At 46.9% G+C, this 12,233-nt stretch overlaps 1 protein-coding gene and 1 long non-coding RNA gene across 3 annotated transcripts in view; both read right to left on the minus strand.

Moving 5' to 3' along the window:
• The window catches only part of SMARCD2 (SWI/SNF related BAF chromatin remodeling complex subunit D2), a 9,741-nt gene extending 8,275 nt beyond the window's left edge, over nucleotides 1-1,466 (minus strand). Inside the window, 2 exon segments of the mRNA XM_077780449.1 lie at nucleotides 965-1,121; nucleotides 1,123-1,466. Coding sequence (XP_077636575.1) covers nucleotides 965-1,121; nucleotides 1,123-1,160 — 195 coding nt within the window. The 5' untranslated portion in view covers nucleotides 1,161-1,466.
• Nucleotides 1,467-6,724: 5,258 nt separating this feature from the next.
• LOC144245028 (uncharacterized) lies at nucleotides 6,725-11,924 on the minus strand. Of its 2 annotated transcripts, none has more exons than XR_013339136.1 (2): nucleotides 11,764-11,924; nucleotides 6,725-7,245 (listed from the first exon to the last, which is right to left on the minus strand). It is a non-coding gene; the product is annotated as an uncharacterized LOC144245028 (long non-coding RNA). The 2 variants fall into 2 exon arrangements; XR_013339135.1 differs by lacking the exon at nucleotides 11,764-11,924 and adding an exon at nucleotides 11,673-11,763.
• Between the last annotated feature and the right edge of the window lie 309 nt (nucleotides 11,925-12,233).

Below are 12,233 nucleotides of genomic sequence, written 5' to 3' on the forward strand. Positions count from 1 at the left end.
CTTGATGTGCAGCACCAGCAGGGTCCTCATACTGTATGAGTTCCTCATACACTGACCCTAAGGATGGAGTCTCTGCCTCTCAATGGCCTTTGAAGCTGCAAACTGAGAAGCTCTCTCTTTGAAGCCAAACTCCAAAGGAGTCAGGACAAAACTCTGAACAACTCTCACAGGCTCCTCCAGCCCCAGACCAGTAGGGCTCAGTGGAGCCTCTCTGCTCCTGCAGACTAATCAACTCCTGGACACTATGACACCAGGCAGATAGCCAAAAAGAGAGTCTGCCCAGAATAGGCTGGGCTTTTCGCCTTCCTCAGGCCTGGCCACCACCGTCTCTGGTCGAACCCAGAACTATCCCTTGCAAGGGTTGCTGGGCCTGACCGGGAGTAGACCCTGCCTGGCACAGACTGGAATCCCCTTGCTCTATCTTCTACTTCCCATGTCTGGGAAGCCAGGCCCTTCTTCCTCCTCATCAGCAGCTGGGAACCATCACAGACACGCTAGAACTCTGCCAGTTCCCAACTAGAAAAAACAAAACAAAACAGGACAGACTTAGGAGTGGGACCAGGGCCAATGCAGGGTAACCCTGGTTTCTCAGTGAGGGCCCTTTTGAAAAACTTTCTCAGCACGTCCCAGAATCCCCTACCCTACGATCTACACTAGAATTCTCAACCCAGTCGCCCACAACTCACTAGCTCCAACTCCTCCATCTCTGTTACTCAGAATCCCAGTTCCAAAAAAGCCTCCAGGCCCTTTCAACCGCTCCAAACCCTCCACCCCAGAGTCGTTTTTACCCTCTCCCCCAACTGCCCCACCACCCGGCCTTGCCCTCCACCCCGTCCCGTGCACTCCGCGCGCCGGGCCCCAGTGCCCTCAGTCCAGTCGGCTTCCCCGAGGCCCTCAATCCAAGCCCCGTCGTTCCATGCCCCGGGCGCGCTCTCGGCGGCGCCCGCGCATCAGCGCTCCTCACCTGGTACTGCGCCGCGGGGCCCGCGGGGCCCATGGGGCGGAAGGCGGCGGCCCCAGGGCCCCCCACGCCTCCAGCCGGCCCTGGCCCTCTGAGCGCCGGTCCCGGCAGCATGCCGGATCCCGCTGGCGGAGGCGGCGCTCCCAGAGCCGCAGCAGNGCGGAGGCAGCGGGAACCCGCCCGCGACACGGCCCGACATCTCTCCGTCCCGTCCGGCGGTGTCGCGATCCGGGCTCCAGGCTCCGTGTCGAGTCCGCTCCGCGATCCGTGCTCCGGGACTTTCGATCTAAATTCCGGGTTCTGGGGTTTGTTGATCCGGGTTCCGGGATTTCCTAGTCCAAGTTCTCGAGTTCCCCACAGACCCAGTTTGGGGCAGGGCCGATCCCGATTCCGGTCCTGCCCGGGGAATTCCGGATCCGGGATCTGCTGCAGGCCCGCCTGCAGCCCGCGGCCTCCGGAGGTTTGGCCGGCAGAGTCCAGTTACCCAGAGGCGGCAACTAACTCCCTTCCCCGCCCAAACCAGCCCAGCGCTAGGCCCCGCCTATACACCGCAGTCCAATGCCAGGATGCCTCCTCAAATCCCGCCCCTCGCGAGACCCGCCCCTGACGGGCACCGCCCCTAACCGTCAGCCCCAGAGCCACGCCCACACCCCGAAGACCGCCGGAGAGGCGGAGGCGGAAAGCTGCGCAGGAAGCAGTGTGCAAGGCGCGGAGTCAGAGGTCGAGGGTCACTTAGGGTTTCAACCGCGAATGGGTAGTTGCTGGGCACTGCCAGGTGTAGCTGACTCCCCGAGGTACCTAGCTACACTCTCTGAAAATAGTTTTCTCGAGTCTTTCTACATTTTCAGCATTAAAGACAACATAGAGCTGTTCTCTGTGGCAGAAGAGCCTCCAACTTGACTTTGTTTAAAAGCCCATCTTGGGGGCTTCTGGGTGGCTCAGTTGGTTAAGCATCCGACTTCGGCTCAGGGCGTGATCTCACGGTTTGTGGGTTCGAGGCCCCGCGTCGGTCTCTGTGCTGACAGCTAGCTCAGAGCCTGGAGGCTGCTTAAGTTTCTATGTCTCCCTCTCTCTCTGGCTTTCTCTGCTCATGCTGGCTCGCTGGCTCTCTGTCTCTCTCTCAGAAATAAAACATTTTTAAAAATTGAAAAAAAAAAAAGAAAGCCCATCCTGCTGGCTCAGAGCTGCCAAGGGATATCAGCTGCCCCAGACCCGATCCAGCTGTGTGAAGGGTTGGCTTGGCCAAGCGCCCGAGTTCTTTTTGCATATTTTTAACGTGGCTCTGCCTCGCTTTAAGGAAGCTTAGTACTTTACTCCATAGGAAATGTTTCTAGGGGGAGGAATTTTGCATTATGAGAAACCTCCTTCTCCTTGTAGTTAAATAAGGTTTTTCTCTGGGATTAATAGTACTTAATTGAAAAATAACTCAATGCCTTTTCAGAAGCCACTGTCCTATACCATAAAGTATTAAAGTGCTTCAGCCGTGTCAGAGAGCCTACCTTCTGGTCATCTGGGATTTTCTCCTCGTGATACAGACTAGTGCTTCTTAAGCTTTAATGAGCAAAAGAAACATCTGGGGCTCTTGTTAAAAATGCAGATTATGATTCAGTAGGCTTGGGGTCTGGGACAGGACTTAAGCTTCTGCATTTCTCACAAGCTCCAAAAGCAATGTTGTTGCTACTCAGACAACAATTTTGAGTAGCCAAGGTAGATTTTCACTATTTAAATTCTCTGCTTTGTTTTCATCCCCAACCAAGTCTTGCATCAGAGCACCCCAGATCCTGTTTATAGTACAGTCCTCCACTCTTTTTAGAAATCAGTTCTGCTCACCTGGACTTGCTGGTATCTTTCCTCCAGTGACGAACGCTGCTCTGCTGTTGCTTTCCTGCCTCTTGGTCTTCTCAGAGATCACACTCCTCTTTCTGCCTAACGTGGGTTAACTGCCATTCTCAGAACAGACCACTGGAATTGTTACAGTCATTGAGTCGGGCCCCTCCCCACCCCTGTAAAGTGGGTACAAAATTCATGATAATGTAATTAGTACCCATTTCAAGGCTTTCAAGCTTGTTCAAGGAGTTTGAGGGAGTAGTGGGGGCAAATCCCCTGGGGAGCTTTTCCAAACTATCTCTTCTAGCCCCTCCCCCTAAACAACACACAGACACAATTCAATGGCTTCCAGTATTATATTTTAAGAATAAGCCTCCCAGAGATGACTGGGTGGCTCAGTCGGTTAAGCAACAGACTTCGGCTCAGGTCATTATATCTTGGGTCATGAGTTCGAGTCGTGCATTGGGCTCTGCACTAAGGGCATGGAGCCTGCTTGGGATTCTCTCTCTCTCCCTCTCTCTCTGCCCCTTTCCCTTGCACACTTGCATGCTCTCTCTCTCTCTCTCAAAATAAATAAACTTAAAAAAAATAAGCCTCCCAGTATTATACACCTGAAACTAATAGAACACTGTATGTTAATTATACTGGAATGTAAATTTACAGAAACATAATAGGATAAGCCTCCCAGATGATTCTGATACAAGCTGCCTTGTAGAGAACCTTTACACTAGAAAAGAGACAAGCTAATGGAGCGCCTGGTTGGCTCAGTCGGTTGAGCGTCCAACTTCGGCTCAGGTCATGAGCTCACGGTTCAGCAGGTTCGAGCCCCGCGTTGGGCTCTGTGCTGACAGCTAGCTCAGAGCCTGGAGCCTGCTTCAGATTCTGTATCTCCCTCTCTCTCTGAACTTCCCCTGCTCATACTGTCTCTCTCTCTCTCTCTCTCAGAAATCAATAAAAAACATTAAAAATTTTTATGAAAAAAGAAAACAGACAAGCTAATAAGTGCATTTAAAAAAGAGATAAGGGGGGCGCCTGGGTGGCTTAGTCGGTTAAGCGTCCGACTTTCGCTTAGGTCATGATCTTGCGGTTCGTGGGTTCGAGCCCCGCGTCGGGGTCTGTGCTGACTGCCAGCTCAGAGCCTGGAGCCTATTTCAGAATCTGTATCTCCCTCTCTCTCTGACCCTCCCCTGCTCATGCTGTCTCTCTCTCTCTCCTAGAAATAAATAAAAAATATTAAAAAAAAAAAAAGAGAGAGATAAGGGCCAGCTGGCTGGCTTAGTCGGTAGAACATGCGACTTGATCTTGGGTAGTGATTTTGAGCCTTGTCTTGGGTGTAAAGATAACTTAAAAAATAAAATCGGGAGGTGGGGCATCTGGGTAGCTCAGTGGGCCGAGCACCCAACTCCTGATTTTGGCTCGGGTCATGATCCCAGGGTCATGGCATCCTCTGTGAGCATAGAGCCAGCTTGGGATTCATTTTCTCTCTCTCTCCACCCCCCCACCCCTCCCCCACACTCTCCCTAAAATTTTTTTTCAATGGTTTTATTTATTTTTGAGAGTGAGGAGAGCATGAGTCGGGTAGGGGCAAGAGAGAGGAGGGGTCAGAGGATCAGAAACCGGCTCTGCGCTGACAGCAGAGATCCCAATGCAGGTCTCAAACTCACCAACTGTGAGATCATGACCTGAGCTGAAGTCGGACACTTGACTAACCCACCTAGGTGCCCCTCTCTCCCTAGAAATTCTTTAAGTAAAAAAATCAAATAAAATCTTGGGGCACCTGGGTGGCTCAGTTGGTTAAGCGTCCAACTCTTGATTTCGGCTCAGGTCATCATCTCACGTTTCGTGGGATGGAGCCCTGTGTCAGGCTCTGCACTGACAGCAGAGCCTGTTTGGGATTCTCTCTCTTCCCCCCTCTCTCTGCCCCTCCTTGCTGTCTCTCTCTCTCTCTCTCAAATAAATAACTAAAATAAAGTCTTAAACAATAAAAATTTTGTAATTTAAAAAAAGACAAAACAGTTCAGTGTAATTCAGGTCCTCTTGAACCCTCCCTAGCTCCCCATTGCTCTTAGGTTGAATATCATACTCCCTTCTCATGACGTGTAAGGTTCTGCAAGCCTTGCTCCTGCTTACCTCCTTGGGCTTGTTTTAAATTACTGCCTTTGGCTTTCTAAGAGTCAGTCCAGAAGTTCTCCGGGCAATTTTTCAAACTGCTAAGCCCCTTCCAACCCCAGAGCCTCTCTACTTCCAGTCCTTTGTTACCTTTTCCACTCTCTCCCTTTACTTTATTTCCTACCAAGCAATTATCACAATATGTAATTGCTTGCTTATGTGTGAACTAGTTTACTGTCTGAACTGGCTCCTTCGCCAAAATACAAATTCTTTGAAGGTGGAAACTCTTTCTCTTTTCTCATTTTCTTTTTTTTTTTGTTTGTTTTTGTTTTGTTTTGCTATTGAGGTGAGATTCACATAATGTAAAATTAACCCTTTGAAAGCAAACAGTTCATTGGCATTTAGTATGTTCACAGTGGTGTACAACCAACACCTCTACCTAGTTCTAAAACATTTTGATCACTCCAAAAAAAAAAAAAATCCATACCCATTAAGCAGTTGCTTATTCTCCTCTTCTCCTATCCCCTAGTACCCACCAATCTGCATTGTTTCTATGGATTTACCTATTCTGATTATTCATATAAATGGAATAATATAACATGTGACTTTTGTGCCTGGCTTTTTTCATTTAGCATAATGTTTTCAAGGTTTGTGCATGCTGTGGTATGTACCAGTACTTCATTTCTATTTCTGGCTGAATAATATTCCATTGTATGTATATGCCATAATTTGCTTACCCATTTGTCTATTGATAGACATTTAGGTTGTCTTCATCTCTTAGTTATTGTAAGTAATGCTGCTGTGAATGTGCATGTACATGTATTTGAGTACCTGTTTTCAATAATTTGGGGTATATATTGTGTTACTCTTAATCATTGTCATAACCTAATTAATATATGTGCTTAAACAAGTGAATGATCTTTAAGTGTAGTGAGAGAGAATGATAAACAATATCAATAATGAGTTAATTGCTATGATAAAATATCCTCAAGGTGTTGGGGGGGAAACAGGATATGTAAGTCATGGTAAGGATAAAGATTTCCAATTCATTAAGCAGAGATTAGCTGACACTTGTTAAGTACTTACCACATGTATTACTTCTTTTAACCTTTATAATGCATATGAGGTAAATATTCATTTTACCTCTATTTTAGAAATCAAGGCAGAGGGATTCAGTTACTTCCCCTACTTTCACTGTGATCATGCTAGGATTCAAACCTGGTTTTGATCTGGCTCTGGAATCCAAAATCCAGGCACTTAACTACTATCTATGACTTCTTGTTTGTAGCTGTTATTTCTCTATTATTACCTCTGGTCTGTTATTACTCGCATAGAAAGTTTTCAAACTGAAGAGCAAGTGCTATGGGGACTCAGAAAAAAGGCTAATTGGTAGGACCTGATTAATTAGGTGTCCTGAAGAATTTGGTTTGAAGGAGATACTACTGATGGTCACCCAATAGGCAAATGGGATTTGATACATCACTAGGGGCAATTCAAGACCTTGTGAAAGAGAGTACCAAGTTAATGCTCAAGAATCAAGAGTGGGGGGGGGGGGGAGACCATTCCTCCTGCCACCCTCATAGGACCTATCTAACAGTGTAGCCAATTATAGGACTTGCGGTCACGGAGACAGCGTGCCCACGCCTTTATTCCACTTGGAATGCCTTTTTTCTCTTCCTCTCTTCTTCCCTTGATACTTATTCTGCTCACTGACCACTTTTCAGAACTTCATTCTGACACATTTTACGGTTTCAGAAGAGGGACTTTCCTATAACCTCTGACCTTGTTGCATCTACAGACACTCAGAGACTTAATGGAACTAAACTGTTTAACTTTTTAAAGTATTTTAAAAGTATTTAATAAACCCGAACCAGAGGGACAATTCCCAGCTTCCTGACCCAGCTGTTTGGTGGACAAAATAGCTGCCAAAGAGTTCATGGGAGAAAGGCCCTTGGAGCAAGGTGGCCCAGTCCTTCTGCGACAGCAGGGTAGCAAAAGATCACTCCTTGGTATGACGGCCCACAGCAGGTTGGAATTTCAGAAGAAGGAGTGCGGATAGTCAGGTCATGGTGGAAAATACTTACCACAATGGCAGCACTCCTGGGAATGTACCAGGAGCCTGTCTGAGATGGAACCCCAAGCAGCTGACGCATCCATTTTCCATTTGTGGTGGTGACGCAGGCCTGGGGCACCGCGCAGTCAGAGCAGCAGAAGTACTGGATGGCAAAGCAGCAGATGCTGTGTTCACCATCTAAGAAACACTCATTGAGCAGCTTCTCTGTGCCAGTCACTGACATCTTCTAGTAAAGAAGGTAAATGCATAAACAGATTGTTTCTCCACATGACAACTGCAAAGATAAAGGTATTCATAAGGTACCATGGGGAAATCTTTAATGAAGGAAAGGGATTAAGTGAGGACTTCTTGGAGGATGTTATGTAAAAAAGCCTATGAATGAGTCAGGCAAAAATAACAGAATAAGGCTCAGAGGCGTGAAACAGTACAGGGTGAAGAGAATCAGAATCGATTTTGTCAGATCATCAAGTGTACAAAAGTTCCTCCTCCACACACACAATGAAGTCACAGATGCATATTTTCATAGTCCACACACTTTGGCAGGTAAAACTCAAAAGTAGTGTCTTCCAATAGTGGGAGTAGATACCAGGATTCAAGAAGTGATTTCAGGTCTCCAACCCAGGTGACACTCTGGGAATCTCTGGACCCAAGGCCTGGGGCATGATTCTACCATTTGTTCTGTCCCCATGCAAGGTAGACGTTTATGGTGCATTGAGAGGCCTGGGTGGTGCTGTGGTCTGAGTCCCACAGTCTCCCAGTCACTTCCCAGACCCTCTCAGAGGTGACCTTCTGGCTCTTGAATTTGGACCCAGAGCTCCTGGTATGACTGGAAAACAGACCAGTAAGACAGAGGAAAGATAAGGCAAAGATCTTCACTGGGATCTCTGACTTCTCCTCCCTCTGCTCTGGTCCTCTGCAGTTCTATCCTTAGCTCTTTTCTCTATACATGACCTACCCAGACATACTCATCTATTCCCATCCCATCAGTTACTGCCTACTTTCTGATGAGCCTAAATATCTAACTCCAATCACCACCTCTCTCCTGAGATTCAGATCAGTATTTCCAATTCATTGCTAAATGCTCCATAGGTCATGTAAACCCGTCTGTCCGAAATCAAGGTCTCATTGTCTTCCTTCCCAGTCTCCTCTCCTGTATCTATCTTTTTTTTTTTAATGTTTTATTTATTTTTGAGAGATGGAGAGAGACAGAGTGTGAGAGGGGGAGGGGCAGAGAGAGAGGAAGACACAGAATCTGAAGCAGGCTCCAGGCTCTGAGCTACCAGCACAGAGCCCGATGCGGGGCTCGAACCCACAGACTGTGAGATCATGACCTGAGCCAAAGTCGGATGCCCAACCGACTGAGCCACCCAGGCGCCCCCTGTATCTATCCTGATACAGGGCATGAGGACATGGCAAAGGGCCAGTCCTACCTTGCTAAGACATTCAAACTGGTCTTGTAGGCAGATGAAAGCCAAAGATGGGGTGACCCAACCAGATGTCCAGGACACCTGCCATCAAAAGCAAAGAGGTGAATAGAGAAAGCCTTAAGGACCTTCGTTGTGCTCTCTTGAAATCACTTTTCACTCCTCCCTTTCTTGCTCCCCTTCAGTCATCAAGTTCTGTTGGTCTTACCTCCCAAATCTTTTTTGGCTATATCCTACCCACCTAGGTCAGGTCCTCAGCATCTCTTCCATAACCCACCCAACTAGTTTCTCTGCTAACAGACCATCCCACTCTATCCCTCCTGGCAATTTTACCCCAAGGCAGCAAATCTGATCACATCCCTCCATTTTCCCATTATCTGTGTGCCCTCCATTCCAATCAGCGTTAGGCTTTAAGCCCACTGGAGTGGGCTTCTTAGAGCTGTTGTGGCGACCGGAGAGTGAGAAGGGAAGGCAGCACTGGGAGATCCTCTCTTGTGTCACCCCTACCTCTCCTCGCTTCAACAAGTTCAGCTTTGTTTTATATATTGAGTGACCTTGCAAGATTCTTTGGCAGAAAGGTTTCCACAGCTCTAAAAAGTTTAAAAGGCAAGGGCTTGCAGGAGAATCTAAACTTTTCAGCATGGCATAACTGGCTTTTATCTGTCCTCCTCTTACCTCCAGAGCTTTATTTTCCACCAACATCCCAACTGAACTTGCCCTTCCCTGAACACACCAAGATCTTTCACGCTGTAATTCTTGTGCCTATGACGTCACTAGGAATGTAAGCTCCTCCAAGGCTGGGGCTTTGTTTGCTGCTGTCCCCACTACCTAGAACAATACCTGGCACAAAGTTAAGTACTCAATTCGCATTGATTAAATCAATAAGTGTTTCTCCCCAGTTCTCTGCTATGCAAGTGTCTGTTTATTCTTCAAGGCCAACTCAAATGTCACTGCCTCTGGAAGTTTCCATGACTTTCTATCCCTACCTTCTAACTACCATCATCAATTTGTTGTTTTGTTTTCCATAACACTCGCCGAAATTTCTGTTAAGAGTACTCATCATATTGTGCTGTGGCTTTTGTTTAGGGCTCTGCCTCCATCCACACCCCACTCCAGTGTGAACTCTAAGAGGGCAAGGACAGTGCAGAAACAATGCCTGCTCAGGAAGTAGCTCTGATAAAAGTTACCTCCACTTCCCCACCCCAGAACTCTCTGTTCCAAGTCAGTCCTGATCAGGAGTTAACCCATCAGGGCAGAAGGTTAAAACCAGCTTAGCTCTTAACAGTTCACTTTGGCTCCCAAAATTTCTCAAGCTTTTTGCTCTTATTTTCTTAGACTTTACTGATTAGTGACCTTCCACCTGGATTCTTGGAATTTTCTTTATTTACTCTTAGCTCAGATCTTATCCTCACCTTGACTCTGATGGGCTGGTCAAGGCTGATTCACTTAGTACTAACTACTCCTGATTTTAACCCTTAACTTATCTGTTCTTCTAATTCTGGTTAAGACTATACTGATCCTACTTAACCATTTAGCTTCTATAAACAAGATGCCTCTGAGCTGGGAATTGACAGCCCCAGGAATAAAAAAAAAAAAACCAAGCAAGGGAGAAAAAGTCTTGAAGGATCAGGGAAGTAGAAAATTTGGGGAGCCCAGAAACCAAGTAAAGCAGTCAAAAGGAAGGTGCCACTTCAGAAGAGGATGTCCCTCTAGCTGCAGTTTCTCCTCTTTTGTCAGGTGCAAACACACTACTACTATAACCCAGGGCCACAGTCATGACCAACTACCTGGGCCAAAGCAATTATCTATTTGAAGGACCAGCTTCTCTACTTCCCTAGGAAAGCACCATCCACATAAAGAAATGGGTCAACTGGAGCAAGCCCATTTGCCAAAATTCAATTCACTGACCAATTTATAAAATAGCCATAGTTGTTTACAAACCTTTTTTTATATGATACAGCTATTTTTATTAGATGGGATTATATTCACAGCCTTTAAAATGTTAAAACTGGGGCGCCTGGGTGGCTTAGTCGATTAAGCGTCTGACTTTCGCTTAGGTCATGATCTCGCGGTTCGTGGGTTCGAGCCCCGCGTCGGGCTCTGTGCTGACTGCCAGCTCAGAGCCTTGAGCCTGTTTCAAAGTCTGTGACTCCCTCTCTCTGGCCCTCCCCTGCTCACGCTGTCTCTCTCTCTCTCTCTCTCTCCTAGAAATAAATAAAACATTTAAAAAAAATAAAATGTTAAAATTTAAGATTTCAACTGAAGAAATCAACGTTAAGGTTGATACACCATTCAGGAATTGGGAAAAAGACAATAAAAATGTAAGCATATGACAAAATAGAAAACGACGTTCAAATGCACCTCTCCTAAAAACAAGCAGCTGAAAAACTCCCGCTCAGCATACAACGAACAGGGATTTTGGTTTCTAGAAAGGGGTGATTATGATGATTTGGTATCACTATGCAGGAATATGTTAACATAAGTGAGCAAAACCATTCGAAGCCATAAAAGAGAAATGAGGGTAGCCTGAAGGGGTTACTCTGATAGGTCTTACCAACTAGCTGCAAATAAAGCCTGGTAGTTTTAGGGAGGAGTCGTCAGGAAAGGCCTTTCTGCGATCACAAAAGGAAAACTGACTACCATTTATGGAAAACCGATATAGTGTCAAAAACAATGGCAGGCACTTTCAAATACATAAACTAAATATCATTCCTTTTAACGGAAGAGGAACTAGGAGTTATGTAACTTTCCCATAGTCCCAAAGTTAGTAAGACATCGCAGAGGAATTCATAGACGGGTTTGTTCGGCCCCAAAGCTCCTATTCCACGTGACATTCTCCCTCAAACTGTCAGGATGGAAGACGACAAAGCATTGCTACAACTGGGGTTCAAGAAAGGCAGCTGCTCTTCTTGGGACAAGAAGTCGCTCACTCATAATCTAAAAGAAATAAACCCTCTTCCATAAAATACAGGTAATAATAGCACCTCCCTCAAAGGAGTTACAGTCTAAAATCTAACACACAATCTAAAATCCTATTTAACTTGTAACAGGGAATGCACGTGATAATTGGTCCCCTGAAAACTCCCAAATCCTCAAATTTCACTGTACCAAGGAGCTCAGGCCATGGCCACGGTCAGACAAGGACACAACAGGATGCCCATGAGAATGGCCCGATCTGGGGGCCGGAAAAGTGTTCTGAGAAACGACCCTCCGAAGATTTTTGACATGAAAGTGGAGGAAAGGGGACCGGGGTGGAGGCACACAACGGAGGACTCACCCCCTTTTTTACGGCTACTGATAGCTGCTGGGCGGGGGAGCAAGAGCCCAGGCACGTTTGGTAGGAAGTGAGGAAGGGAATGCTCGCTTACTCAAGCGTGTTACTTGTATGTGGAGAAACGAGGGTGTGCAAAAAGGTCTTTTCGGGTATTGGCAAAAAGTCCCTTGGAGCCCATCTCCCAGGCCACTCAGGAAGAGTCGAGAGCGACGCCAAATAGATTTTTGAGCAACCGAGGAACCGACACCAGCGCCAAACGGTGCGGCCCAAGGAGGGAACGTGGCTGCGCACGCAGCCGGCTCCCGCGCGCGACTTCTCACGTCTTCAGGCCGCACCACATAACGAATAGGCACAGGGGTGGACCACCCTTTGTTTTTCTTACAGCGCCATCATTTGCTACAACAACCCTTTCTCTTTTGTGTTCACTCCGTTTTGCTTGGTAGCTATCATCTTGGATCAAACATGCGCTCTCTACCAAGCGAGACACCGGCTTCTCTACCTTCATTTTCCCCGCAAACCCTTCCTGTGATTTTAGCTTCCTGGCCCGCCCCACTGGCCTCGGCC

Source organism: Crocuta crocuta, unplaced genomic scaffold, assembly GCF_008692635.1.
Source record: "Crocuta crocuta isolate KB4526 unplaced genomic scaffold, BGI_CrCroc_1.0 scaffold288, whole genome shotgun sequence".
Taxonomy (NCBI): domain Eukaryota; kingdom Metazoa; phylum Chordata; class Mammalia; order Carnivora; family Hyaenidae; genus Crocuta; species Crocuta crocuta.